General features: G+C 32.6%; 2 protein-coding genes across 2 annotated transcripts; one reads left to right on the top strand and one right to left on the bottom strand.

The window, feature by feature from the left end:
• Nucleotides 1-4594: 4594 nt before the first annotated feature.
• Nucleotides 4595-6974, top strand: LOC108770085 (RAS oncogene family member Rab39). The gene is made up of 3 exons (XM_018521383.1): nt 4595-5194; nt 6135-6244; nt 6373-6974. Exons 1-3 carry the CDS (start codon nt 5087-5089, stop codon nt 6809-6811), a joined length of 657 nt encoding a protein of 218 aa, XP_018376885.1. The 5' UTR covers nt 4595-5086; the 3' UTR covers nt 6812-6974.
• Nucleotides 6975-10793: 3819 nt separating this feature from the next.
• Nucleotides 10794-13888, bottom strand: LOC108770170 (uncharacterized). The gene is made up of 5 exons (XM_018521572.1): nt 13702-13888; nt 12571-13395; nt 11988-12351; nt 11599-11902; nt 10794-11365 (listed from the first exon to the last, which is right to left on the bottom strand). The coding sequence occupies exons 1-5, from the start codon at nt 13827-13829 to the stop codon at nt 11244-11246; spliced, it is 1743 nt and encodes a 580-aa protein (XP_018377074.1). The 5' UTR covers nt 13830-13888; the 3' UTR covers nt 10794-11243.
• Nucleotides 13889-14350: the final 462 nt, after the last annotated feature.

The following is a 14350-nucleotide window of genomic DNA, read 5'->3' as shown; positions in this document are numbered from 1 at the left end:
ATTTGTAATATTAACTTCAAAATGTAATTTATTATAATAACTGATTGGAATGAAAATAATGTTGTTTTAAAAAATAAAAGTTTTCCTGGTAAATGTCACAATTGCAGGCTTAAGATTTTATTGGATCAATTGATCCATTGAAACCAAGACGGCAATTGTTACATTTACCAGTAAAGCTTTTGAAATTAATTGCAGGTTGAAGTTACAAATTAGTCTCAATTACATTCTAAACTCGAGAATGTAATATAGTCTCTTAGTATATATTCCCCAGGTTTGGTTTTCCGACCCCATTTGAGGGGTCACAAGTACCATACGTATCAATTTTTAGCTAAATAGCCTCTTCGGGGAGCAGAGGCTCGCTTTATGTTTTTGCATTTACACTTCTTAGAGTTCGTTATGATTATTCTACGATGTGATTTTTGTTTTCTGTTTCTTGCTTTTTGCTATTTTTTACATCTTGTCTTTTTGCTTCTTATTCGGTTTTTTGTTTTTATGTCGCCCGAGATAAAAGTTAACGAACTTCGGAAGAAACAGGAAACACGTAGCAAGAAATACAATTGTCGATAAAATGATTGCAAAGGGGGAAGAAGCAAGAGACAAAAAGCAAGAAACGAGAAACAAAGAGCACATTATAGAATAGGCTTTAACACTTGAAGGGGGGGACTCGAGCGTTAAAGCTACAGTTTAACAATAATAATGGAATCTTCTTACGGACTCTCCTAAATTCAACAATAAAAAACTCCAAAAAACAGGGCGAATGAGAGTCAGCGTGATAATTATTAAGCAATTTTTGGAATAAAGATTCTATTTTTGGATTGAAGAATTAAGATTGCGTGTTAATTACCATGCTGACTCTCATTCGCCCTGTTTTTTGAAGTTTCTACAGTTTAACACCGAATCCGAACGGCGAACGCGAAAAATCGCGTTAAGGTGCTTTTTCATGGGCGTCAGTTGCGGCGTTTCCAGCGTCAAAACAGGTCACGTGATCAAAATTGATGCTTGGTATTCGTGACCTGTTTTGACCCTGAAAACGCGTCAACTGACACCCATGAAAAAGCACCTTTATACGGGGCGCAGATGGGATCGAATTCGGATCTACAGATCACGAGTCAATCGCACTGAACGACGAGTCACTCAGCGCCTCCATGATAGGAATGAAAACATATTGTTTTAAAGAATGTTTTCCTTTTTTCTCCTTTATTATGTCTTTTCTTTATGTTTTCATATGTTTTTTCTTCATATTTCTTTTTTATTTTCTTTTTCTGTAAACATCAAAATTTTAATGTTTGAGTTACTTCATTGAACGATATGTCCGTTCTTCCAAAGGCATAGAGAATGGACTGCGCAATCCGTATCTAAGGCCGGTATTCATAGTAGAGTCTTATTTCAAGATCGTCTTAAGTTATGTCTTAAGACGCTAATGCAGCCTTCTGATTGGTTTGTGACTTCTTAAGACCGTATACTTAAGACAGTCTTGAATATAAGATCTGACTATGAATACCGGCCTAAGTAATGTATCAAATATGGTCGACAATAATGAGAGAGAGGGACCGTGGGAGACAGCCAATCTCCCTCTCATTCTCTCTCCCATTACACCATTGAATGGAAAGAGATAGAAATGGCCGTTTGCCACGGTCCCTCTCTCTCATCCCTATCGACCATTTTCACACACGGATCGCACAGTCCATTCTCTATGTCTTTGCGTTCTTCTTACTGATAATTTAGGAATGCATTTCGAAATAGAATAGTGATGCATTCGAGCGAGACGAGACGAGAAAATACCGATACCGAGATTAGAGGTCTGTTTTTTGTGGCTGAACTAGTATACACTTTTGGAACTTAAAGTGATAGATAATATACGTTTGGATATTTGTTTAAAGTGAGAAAGAGAGTTCTAGAACAGTCTAATGCAGGAACAGAAAACCATTGGTCTCGACAAAATCAAATGATTGATACAATTTTCTCGTCTCGATGGGCCGATATTCTCGCTTTTCGAGATTCTCGAATTTTATCGCGAGACATTTAAGAATATCGACTATCTCGTTCCATTTTCGTTTGTAAAAGGCGAAAATGGAAGTAAATTCGCAATTTGCAAATTATATACGTCAGACAAATGACGGTGGTAATGTTTATTTCTTATTCCGACATTTCTCCGATTTTTTCGAGACGAGACCGAGACGAGAAAAACAAATGATATATAATAATCTCGGAAATGATATTTTTAATGATACGAGAAATTCCGAGACGATATTCGAGATTCTCGTGTGCATCACTAAAATAGAGAATACTAACAACAATAATGAAAGTCTTTGATGTGACTTTCTAGAACTTCACTAGGTTTCTAGTAACTTCACGTTGAGTACGCTATTATTATAATAGTTATACATGTCGGAATGCATTCTAAATTGTCAATTGGTCTGTTTACTGTTCCTGCACTAGACTGTTCTAAAACTCTCTCGCTTTAAACAAATATTCAAACGTATATCTATCTCACTTTAAGTTCCAAAAGTATACACTAGTTCAGCCACAGTAAACAGACCTAATAAAACAATAACGATACGTCTTTAACTATGCAGTGTTATACCTTCTGCATTTGAAATGAAATTGATATGCTGCATATAAACTGGAATGACGTAAAAAAAAAAAAAGAAAAATCACAAAAGAACGCAAAAAGCGCAGCTGAAAAGAAACGCGCTTAATATATACATAAGTCGCGTGGACGCAGGCAAAAGGAAGAGGGAAAGCGAGCAGGGAAAGTTCGAGAGATAAAGTAAATCTGTTTTAGCTACGCTTTCTTACACTTTCCTGCATTTTAAATAAAACGTGCGAGCTTTGAGAGAAAAAAAGAAAATGAACGCTCTAAAAATCTTCTCGTTACGAATCCTCTCATTAAAATCTTTTTATTCGACGTTTTAATCATTATTTCAATAGTATCGCCGTTTTTTATAATTTTATAGTTGTTTAGTAATGTAAAAATAGAAAAACATCACGCATATTCTAACGCTAAAGATAAATACATAGTGTGCAACATGATGATGGATGCTTTCCATTTTAGCGAGACTCGTTCGAGTTAGCTCAAGTCGATAACTCCAATGCGATAAACAGAAAGCATTTACCATACATAGAAACTGAGGCACACAATATATCCTAAGTAATTTAAAATTAATTTATATTTGCATAAATTATTTGCGTTATAGTATAATTTGGTCATGTAAATAATAAAGTATATAAATAAAGATAAATCAACTTATAATTTTCACCGTATTCTCTAAATATGTATTCTATAAATTTCGAAACAGAAATACCAATATTTGTGTTTATTGAATTAAATCATATTCGTATACATATAATTTAATAAATAGAATTTTCTGTAACAAATAAGAAGATCGTTTATTAATTTATCGGCAATTAATAAAAGCAGAGGCCATAATGATGGCGATAGTGACATAATACAATACTCAGATTTAGTTTTCTCTTAGATTTATATCTCCCCTCCCATTTATCTTTCAATCCACTGCCGCACTCCGCAGCAAAATTAGTCAGGGTCGACTTGAGTCATCGACAAACGATGACGTGGATCAAACAGAAAATAGAAACTAAAATTAGGACTCGATTTACATAATTAAATAAAAGCTCAAAATCAAACCTATTTGTCAATGTGAAATTCAAAACATCAGCCATTTAATTTCGGACTATGAGAAATTTAACAAGGAAAGAGTTTAATTTCTTCGAATGATTAAATTATTGCTAAGAACAATTTTTGTTTTAATTCCGTTGAGTTTTAAATCTTGAATTTTAGATAATCTTAATATTAAATATAAATAATACCGTATTGTGCGCATTTATTATAAAAATTAATTTATTATAAAACTATAAATTATTTATATATGTATAAGTAATATTTATTTCGTCCCGTAAACAAGCAAGCTTGATAAAAAATGTGACATTTAACAAATTTTTGAAGAAGAAGAGGAATAAATAGATGAAGAAAACGGAAAAAGAAAAAATTTAAGAAGGTAAAGATGGGAAAAAAAATAAAAATAAAAGATAAAGAAAAAGCTGAAGAAGAAAATAATGATAACAAAAATGAAGAAAAGAAGAATACGGATAATGTATTCTTTAATAAGAATACTTATGTTCTTGTTTTTCTTAATCTTCTTATTTCCATTGTCTCTTTCTCTATCTTTGTCATTTTTATTATTTTTAATTTTTTTTTATTTTTTCAATTTTTCATTATTTCCTATCTTCATCTTCTTAATCTTTTTCTTTTTCTTTTACCTTCATTTACTAAATAATAAAATACTTCTTATAGATTTTTTAAATCGTAACGTTATGACCTCAATAATAATTAAAAATTCGATGAAAGAAGTAGAAAAAATAAAAACGAGCTTGGCTTTCTTTTCAACGTGAAGAAAAAAAGAGAAAAAGAGATGAACAGAGTGCGAGAAGAACCTTTTTTTCAAACGCGCCGCACACGCCTTCGCGATAAGTAGGTATCAACTACACTTTCCTGCACTTTCCCTTGGAACTCGCGATACTCGCGTATGCAGACATTGCAGACGCCGACTTCAGTAGAATAAAGAGGGGCAGCGGGAGGAGGGTGAACAAAGTGTAAACAGGCGCGAATGGACTTTTGAACGAATGTATCGTCGCAATCGTGTCACGCGTGTTCGCCGTCTCGGCGCCGCGGCGGCGCCGCACCGACGGAGATTTGTGCGCAGTAGCGAAGCACGCGCGCGGTCGAGTAGAGTGAGTAGCGAAGTAGGTAGTTTTGCGAGACGAACAGAGACGAAGTAGAGAGGTAGGCCTCGGGCTCGGGTTACTCGGGTATCAGCGGCGCGCACGGTGGTCGTCTGGTCGTGCCTGGTCGCTCCCGTCGGATGTTCCGAGTTCCAATGATTGATACCACGATCAGCTGTGTGCTACTCCATGCTACTCTGTGCGCGCTCGCGACAAGGCACACCGTGGCGAGGGATGTGCGAGGTTTGCTGAGGGACGACGCGACTCGCTGCTGATTCCGCGCGCGCGGCGGATTATCGACGTGCGTGAGGGAAGCGTTTATTTATTTGGTACCAGCACCGCCAAGATGGTAGAGCCTATTTTCGATTACCAGTTTCGGCTGATACTGATCGGCGACAGCACGGTTGGGAAAAGCTCTCTTCTCAAATATTTCACCGACGGCAAGTTCGCGGAGGTACATACGCAGCCACATCATCCTCGGGAACGGTGCCTTGCGCGGATAACGCGCTGACAATTATGCGCTGCCTGCGCAATATCCCTCTATTTACACTTTGTACCATGAACGTCATTACGCACGAACATCGCAATTTGATGCGACGTATAAGCGAGTGAATGTCCGATTTTAAAGTCTACTTAGATTTCTCCTTGAGCGATCTCGCTGGGCCGTTCTTCTGAACGGTCAGAATACCACCTTGAGAAACGTTTGATGACTTAATTAGGTTAGGCGAGTTTCGCACGTCGCGTAATTCCAACATATCAGGATGTATATTTAGCGACCTACGTAACTCTCTTTGTCTTCTAATTTCTAGAATTGAATAGATAAGAGTGACTCTGACGAACTCCAATTAATTTATTGGATAACACTTGTATTATTTTTATTAATATGGATAAATATTAACTTTTTATCACTTGATACATGGGAGGATTGTAAGATCAAGGACAACAAATGATATGTATATAGTTAAAAATCTTGCTGCAAGAATTCTGTTGGTTGAATTAGTTGTTTATTAAATAATTGGAGTTTCAATACTTTGCAACGACAATAGATTTGTTCTTTGTACCTGCACTATTATAATTAAATTATTATATTATAATTAAAATAAGTACATCATTAAATGTTAGAGAAAAAGAAATATAATAAGAAATATAAGAGATATATAAGAAATATTATATAAGAGATATATAATTAATATAAAGTTGATATAATAAAATATAAAAGTCAATGTCTTAAGATTGAGATATGAGATTAAAAAGTTTTATTTGTATGGAAAAAGTAGACGATTGACAAAATAATTATTATTTATATATGCTTTGATCTTAATCCTGTCAATTAAAAAGGTACTATAAAAAAGAAAAAGATTTCCTTGTTTTTAATACAATTTATACATTTTCAGCTTTCGGATCCAACCGTCGGTGTGGATTTTTTTGCCCGCTTAATAGAAGTCAAAGATGGTACAAGGATAAAATTACAATTATGGGATACAGCTGGTCAAGAGAGATTTAGGTATCTATATCGGCATACATATTTAAAAATGTAGTTTTTACAAAAATTTTTAATTATTCGCTGAGTGTTCTTGTATTATTGATTTTTCGAGATAAGCTCTATTATAGAGTTTTCTTTTTTGTTTACAGGTCAATTACAAAATCTTACTACAGAAACTCTGTAGGAGCGCTCCTTGTGTATGACGTTTGTAATAGAGCAAGTTTTGAGCATATTCCCCAATGGATGATGGAAGCTCGTAGACATATCGAGCCTCATCGCCCAGTTTTTGCTCTAGTAGGCTGTAAACTGGATTTAGTAACTAATGGTGGTAGACGAGAAGTATCCAAGGAAGAAGCCAGAGCGTTTGCTGATGAGCACGGTGTACATCATATTGAGACCAGTGCTAAAACTGGTGTAAATGTTGAAGAAGCTTTTCGAACGGTTACGCAAGAAGTTTACAATAGGATACAAACCGGCGAATACAAAGTAGAGGATGGTTGGGATGGCATTAAAACTGGATTTGCTAGGCCTGGTGGGTTAGATTTTAATCTAGTCGAGGCTGAGCCCGCGAAGAGCTCGTGTTGTTAGGTCACTATTTTGATTTAGTTTTAGAATGTCAAAAAAATTTAAGAATGCAGATGGAATAGTTATTTCGGTAGAATATATCAAAAATATATAATTTAATTAATTAATGCGCATATATAAGCATATTGTAATATATAATTGTACTCGCTTATGTATTACATGTTATTTGGGCTATAAAGTTATTTAGTACTTCAATATAGATTGTTGTATATTGTATACGCAATCTTTTTTTTATTTGTATGACAAATAACTTCCTACTGCATTCTTTTACGGAAAAGACTAACAATTTATTGAAAATTATGATTGCATCTGGACTAGATTTTTGTATATAGCTTGTCAGAAGACTAATAAAATTCATATAATTTCGTAGAGTGGTAATTATTTGTTTATAGAGAGAGAATTAACAGACTTATTTTCTCAAAATATAAGTATCCTAAAAAAAACATTAATTCTCTACAGACTATGAATTGAGAAAAAAGTTGTATGCATTTCATCTCTGAATATGCGTGTATCTTGCCCCTTGTTTGCAAATATTGTGCCAAGTTTATATCCTAGTTAAGTATCTTAAAGTAAGAGTAATTGAAGTAGCCTTTTTTCTACTCTAATTTGAAAGTACTTGGTCTAAAAAAATATACGTTACTACAAGAATATAAAATATTGACAAATTTAGGATCATGCATATTGCCTAATAAATTTTAGCAAAGTCTAAAGTAATGTATAAATTACTACTTATATAAGCAAGTTTATGTTTTGTTAGTGACATACACAGAAGCATTCGTGAATTACAAGTAATTTTCAATTTGCCAAAACAATCATATCTAATATTATCTTATGGGCACATTGAATTTCGATATTCGCAGAATTCTCGTCAACTATGCTTACTCTATAAATACTATGAACTTTGTTAGTCATCTGATATATTAATAATATAATATCGTAACATACATATATAAGTTGAATTAGGATTGTTTGTAACTAAATTAGGATTGTTTTTGAATATTCGAAAACAAGTATGTGCAACACTATATGAAACATTTTAAATCCATAAGACACATTCACAATCGGGATTTATTTCGTCCAACTAATCTCAATAATATTGTTCAATAAAAAGTGACGGCTGTGCAGCTCTGTTGAATTTATTTTTTCTGTGAGATAATAAAAATTTATTTCTATATGACAAGTATAAAATTTATTTATAATACAAAGCATTATCTTTTATGTGAAGTAGGATTGGTACAACTATTAGAAGATAAAACATGTACAAAATAATAAGAAACACATTTTCTATCACTTCTTCACAGTTTGATGAACTGTTATCAGGGCTTGTGAAAATATTGATTACACTTGTAATATACATAACTTATGTTGCTTTGTTGATGTTAGTGTAGTATTGTAAAATTTCGCTTGCTCTTCATGTATTGTATAAACAATTTAAATATAACCAAAGTATAGAACATACAATATACACACGTGTGTATGTGTATATAATATAAATTATATATTTTAGATTTTTTAGAACACACATGCGCGAGATGGGATTTTTTTTATAAATGATATGCTATTTTGAATATATTTTATTTTATCCGGAATATTTTATACTCTATAAGGTTCATAAATATGAAATAATTTTCGAACTTTCACAGTACAATCTATACAAAAATCAGTAAATGTATAATTTATATTTAATTCAGAAATGTTATATATACATAGAAATATATCATTAGATTTAATGTTAATATATACACAATGTATAATATTTTAGGTAAATTTTCATAATCTGTAAGTAGTAAGAAATGAAATTACACATCTTTCTTTATTACGTTTTATACTCATCAGCTGTGGTATAATGAACAAAAATTTATAGATGGTTTTATAAGTACAATAAAATGACGAAAAAGCTTATGACATTTTTAATAAAACCGTTAATATAATCACATAAAAATAAATTTGTTTCTTTTTTATATACTAGACAATAATCATCCCTCGTCTAAATAACAATTACATAAATTCTTCTAAGAAAAATCATGTTTATATTTTATATATAATAATATCAATAGAAATTTACTAAACTTTCTAAAAAATTAAAATTAAAATTTTTTTCTCTTTATATATTACTTTTTTTGTTACATTCTAAAAATTATATTTTAAATTTACTTTTCTTGAATTATTATGTAATTAAACATATAACACAAGAATATCTGAAAAAGATTTATTTACATGTTGTACATTTCTTATAAATATAACAGAACCACAAGCAACAGTGAGTTTTATATATATGTATATATATGTACGCAATTTTTATATTTTAACATAATGGAAAGTTTTTGTAGTGCTGCATTTTTCAAGTACGGTAAACGCTAAAATTGCCCGTTCGTTGCAAAGGTGTGAGTTGCCATATGGCAAATGACAGTATCTTTATATTTTAGACTCATGTTATCATTGAATGCATGTGCGACTTAACATTTAAACGATCTTACTGTCTCTCTCTCTATCACACTATAAAAAAATCTTTAAGAGCAAAATGACCAACATTGAGGTACTATATGCAAAGAAATATATTTTACATGAATCAAGTAAATATATATATTTTTCTCTTATTGAACTTTAAAGATTGTATTGCATTATACATATATATATCATTAGGAGTTTGAAATATATTAAAGATGCAAAACTTCTCATGTTTGGAGTGAAGTGAAAACGGGATATAGCAGCATGTATGTATATTATGTATTATACTACTCTCTCTTGATCTCTCTCCCTCCCTCCCTCCCTCCCTCCCTCCCTCTCTCTCTCTCTCTGTTATATATAACATATTTAATATTTCATACTTACATTTTAGCATTTTACAGAATTGAAGCCATGTGAACACCTATAAGTAAGTCTTCTCTGATAGAGTTCTAATAGCTAAACACAATAATAAATTTAGATAGATATTTTTTTAATACAAACATCAGTTATAACATATTACATTTACAATACTATTTTTTAATTAGTTGCTTTATACTAGCTACACATTACATATTCTTATCTAAATAATAATTTAACTCATCTCAATATGTGCTCTAATTACAGCTATCAAATTCATTACAGTCTCTTAATGAAATATCTTAGAGTAACCATACCAATAATTATATCTTAACTTATTCATAAAATTATACTCTATATCATTAACAAAAAAATATAACAGTATCCATACATTTCATGAACATATAATCTAAAGATTCATTGTTCTTTTTATTATTTATTACAGGTTGCTAGTGCGATTATTTACTTCATCTTGGAAGAGAAATCTCTCGCTTCACTGAACCTATATTTAAAAGCTATCAATATCTAAAGTGACTAGAAATGTTGCTATATTTTCTCTTTTTTAACATACACATACTTCTTTTGGCAAGATTTCTCTGTGATATAAATGTACGAAATAGTGAACAATTTCTGGAAATACTATTTCTAGCATTATAATACTTGCTTGACGTTTACATAATGATCTGTACAATTTCAATTTAAGCAGCTTTGTTTATCCTATATATTTACAAAACAATTCATTGCATATGCTATGTACATAAAAGTAAATAGCTTTATAATTTAAATATGCTCAGATGGCACTAAAATCTTATATTGCAACTTTAAAACATTTATGCCATCAACATATAACATTGCACTGAACGGTATCAGGTGCTGGATGATACTCCTGATAGAATTAATAACGAATGTACTAAAGAGTACATTACAACTGGCATATTAATTAGCTTTATACAAAGCTCCATGATATTCTAAAATACTAATAGATAATGAATCCTTTTTAGTGTATGGAAATTTAAATGCCATAAGTTTCGAAGTTAATATAGGGGCAGTTTTAGAGCATATATACAAGATGTCCCTTTTAATTCATAAAATAAAACATTCCTTATATAAGACATAACGAAATTATGTCATAACGAATTCATTATTATGAATTCGATTTATTTTATGCGTTTTATAGTGCTATCAGGAGAGAGAGAATATATATATGTATATGTATTTTTTTTTTAAGTTAATAGATATAAAGCCTCTACTTATATACTCTTAAGCCATTAAAAAGAGAACCGACTCAAACATTCAACACAAAATTAACAAAAAACAGTAATTGTCACATCTTCTCTCATTTTGGATACTGTCAAAATAGAACATCTGGTATATATCTTAAACATACTATACTAATAAATAAATTTTAAATAGCAAAATTTGAGAAAAACATTTAGGTGCCTTAAGTGTAGCGTGAACATGATAGTTATATTTTGGAATGTATTTCAGGCCCCTTCAATTATCTAAATTACTTTTTCAATTTATAGACAATATAAGAGAAAATATACTTAACGATGGTAACATTTACTTTCCTGTCATCATGCATTATATGCGTACATCGTACGATGATATAATAAGTGAAGCATTCATATTATAAGGCCTCACTTATTATATCTTCGTTACTGTGTTCCAAAGATTCACATCCAAATAGTACGTATTCTTCTCGTGACAGCCAAAATGGATTACCTTCAATATATTCCGGTGGAGTTTTATCTAAAACAAATTTAAACCTTAAAATTTCTTATTAATACTGTAATTTACTGATATTTTCAAATGTTATTTTCTATTTTATTATACTTATGCATCTTTTAATGTATTTAAATTGTAAATCTATTTTTTATTTTCATACTGTTATGCTGTTTTACTTATTGCATAATTCATTGCTCTATATTTAATCATATATTAATACATAAATATATGTGTATACAAAAATTATCGATGCTTACCAGGATGCACAGCTAAAGGCACATATGTAGATCCCATTGCGACATTCCAACTGTGTGTACCAGGACAGCTTTTCACTTCCAAAATCTTGCTATACTCCGGCAATAGCTCACATAGATCTTTGGTAAGTCTCAGTTCGAAACCCGAAAGATCTGTATTTCCACCAGTAAGTAAAATATGTGAAAGACAATCATGCATTATATCTTCCGGTAATCCTGATGTTACATCCTTTATAACTTCGGGCAAACGTAGACTGATATACATCATTTCAGGGGCTATGTATAATTCTGGCCCTAATGAGACTCTCTAAAAAACAATAATATTTTTGTACAATATCTTTATAAATCTAAGTATATAAATTTATTTTTTCAGCTGTGTAGTATATACATACCCAAAATTGCTTATAGTCCGCATAGCTATCAACTCGAAGATTAATGTGCTCTCTTGCCTTCTGTCCCAGACGTTTCTCTTCGTTCTTAATATTATAACTCAGCCTACATCTTTCTTTAACAGCCAAAATGTCTAGGTAGGATATAGGAATTTGATGATATTCTTTTGGTTGCCAATACATAGCCTGTTTCAAGTGGTAAGCAACATGCCATCCACCCACAGGCAACAGTCTCCACCGCTGTGGCATAACCCGTCCTCCAATTACAACAGCCACTGTTGTACTCAAAGCACCGCTATCGACTACTACACAGGTTTCTACGTCCAACATGGCACACGCTGCTAAAGGCTTCGGTACCAAACATACTCTGAAATAATTTTAGCTGTAAATTTCTATAACTATTAACATTCTACTGCAATTCTAGAGTGTTGGTAAATTATAACAATTAAATTAATTAAAATTTATAATAATTATGAATGTAATATACAAAATACATTTATTAAAATTATATATATATATATATATGTGTACGTTTATGTAAATACTATGTGTGTGCATGTATATATCATAAATTATCACTATATACCTTGCGACTTTAACTTCCTGGAATAAATAATGTAATAACTGTTTTCTCAAGGTGGGATGCATTGCTAATGGTTCGCAAAACATGAGTACGGTGTTTGGCTTTCTAAGTGTCGCAGTCAAGCTCATCTGGTGGAACAAGTGATCAATAAAAGTTTTGAGAACTGGGAACGTGCCTTCACACAACAAGGCCTCTGCCGGGCTCACAACATCCACGTTTGGAATACCGAGTACTTCCACTGTGTCGGTGCAATAACCATTTATAAGCTTCTGATATATTGGATTTGGTCTGGTATAACACATTGGATCATTCTGATGTGTGGTTAATCTTCGTTTCTCCCTGTACAATTTCACGGGATTGCAGAAAACACAGAACGGCCCACTTGGTCGTGGTATCTTAGTAGTTGCCAATTCTGGCAGCTTCAACAGTTTCAATCTCTTCGCTAATGATTTTGTGTCAGACTTGGAGCGAGTACTGCTGCTCGGAACGTTCTGAGTCTGCATCTGTTCCACGTGAGTTTTATTGTTGTACTTGGGAATACCGAACATGGAGAAGTGTCTTCTCAGCCCGAAGTACGGGGTGATGACCCAGGTGTACTTATTACCGATCTCGATTACCACCTTGGCACTGGAGCCCTCAACGCAATTTCTCTGACACGTGTAACCACTGCAGTGGTAACACTTTGGGAAAGGTACGTTCTCCCCTAACGTTATCACCATGTGCAATCTGTAGCACATGGCTTTGAAGCTGACACTGAGCAATTGCAAACATTTTATGTCTGGGAATCTAAAGTGCACCTTTGAGATGAGCTGCAACCATTTCATCTTCCTAAAATAACACAACACATGTTATCTTCGAACTAGAGAGCAACTTCCCGCTCAAGGTTTCGCAAGCAATAATGATTATACGTTCTTATTGCATGTCTGACACTCCATTCCTTCACAGGAAAGAGAAGGCTGGGTCGCCCTGGTCGCGAAAAAATCAAATAGCAAATTCCACAGAAAAGTGAGCGGGATCATTACCCATCAATTTGCGCACGCAAAATCTCATATATAAAATTTCGCACGTACATCACTTCGCGACAGGCTCGACATTTGACACCAGTTTGACGTAAATCTAACCTAACGCACTTACCAAAGGTAATCCGTGTCTGACGTTTTCCTCAGATATTTGCAGGTGCTGCCGAACGCGATAATGTCAGGTACGTCGCAGTATAATAAAATCTTAATCCAAATTTCCTCCGGGAAGACCGCGGGATCCATAATTGTTATTGATAAAAACGATAGAAAAGTGTACGATCAACAGTCACTTGACAGGCCTTCTCCAGACACTCCCCAGAACCAGCTAATACGCTAGTCAAGTTCAAGGTTACGACGGCGAATAGCACGAATCAATATGTTACCCACGGATGGTATCATCATGGAAATGCAACGCGAGCACCGAATTTTGAATTTAAATCATTCGAATAAAACTGCAAAAGAAGTAATTTTCAGAGATAGGCAAAGTGGCTGGTCATTTGGAATTATTTTCGACGTAAAGAGTAACGCAGCGAAACTTAGTGCACATTAAAAGCACATAATTAGCACTAAATTTCACTACAAATACTTTTTTATTAATATTATCTTTTTTAATAGACATTCTTTTTTAAAAGTTAGTATAAAATGATTTTTTACTAAATTGATTTTTTAGTATTTTTTAAATTCAATTCTAAAGTAATCACAAAGTTGTGCAAAATGAACAAATTACAATTTACTAATTATTAAAATCTAAGTAATTATTTAAT

This window comes from Trachymyrmex cornetzi, unplaced genomic scaffold (assembly GCF_001594075.2).
Source record: "Trachymyrmex cornetzi isolate Tcor2-1 unplaced genomic scaffold, Tcor1.1 scaffold99, whole genome shotgun sequence".
In the NCBI taxonomy this organism is placed as follows: domain Eukaryota; kingdom Metazoa; phylum Arthropoda; class Insecta; order Hymenoptera; family Formicidae; genus Trachymyrmex; species Trachymyrmex cornetzi.
The sequence above is the reverse complement of the archived record's forward strand: the minus strand, read 5'-3'. Positions and strand labels throughout refer to the sequence as shown.

Coding starts and splice junctions, on each gene's coding strand:
- LOC108770085 (XM_018521383.1), top strand. CDS start 5,087: ATGGTAGAGCCTATTTTCGATTACCAGTTTCGGCTGATACTGATCGGC. Junction 5,195..6,134: donor CCGACGGCAAGTTCGCGGAG/GTACATACGCAG, acceptor ATACATTTTCAG/CTTTCGGATCCAACCGTCGG. Junction 6,245..6,372: donor GCTGGTCAAGAGAGATTTAG/GTATCTATATCG, acceptor TTTTGTTTACAG/GTCAATTACAAAATCTTACT.
- LOC108770170 (XM_018521572.1), bottom strand. CDS start 13,829: ATGGATCCCGCGGTCTTCCCGGAGGAAATTTGGATTAAGATTTTATTA. Junction 13,396..13,701: donor TCAGACACGGATTACCTTTG/GTAAGTGCGTTA, acceptor GTGTTATTTTAG/GAAGATGAAATGGTTGCAGC. Junction 12,352..12,570: donor CAGGAAGTTAAAGTCGCAAG/GTATATAGTGAT, acceptor AAATTATTTCAG/AGTATGTTTGGTACCGAAGC.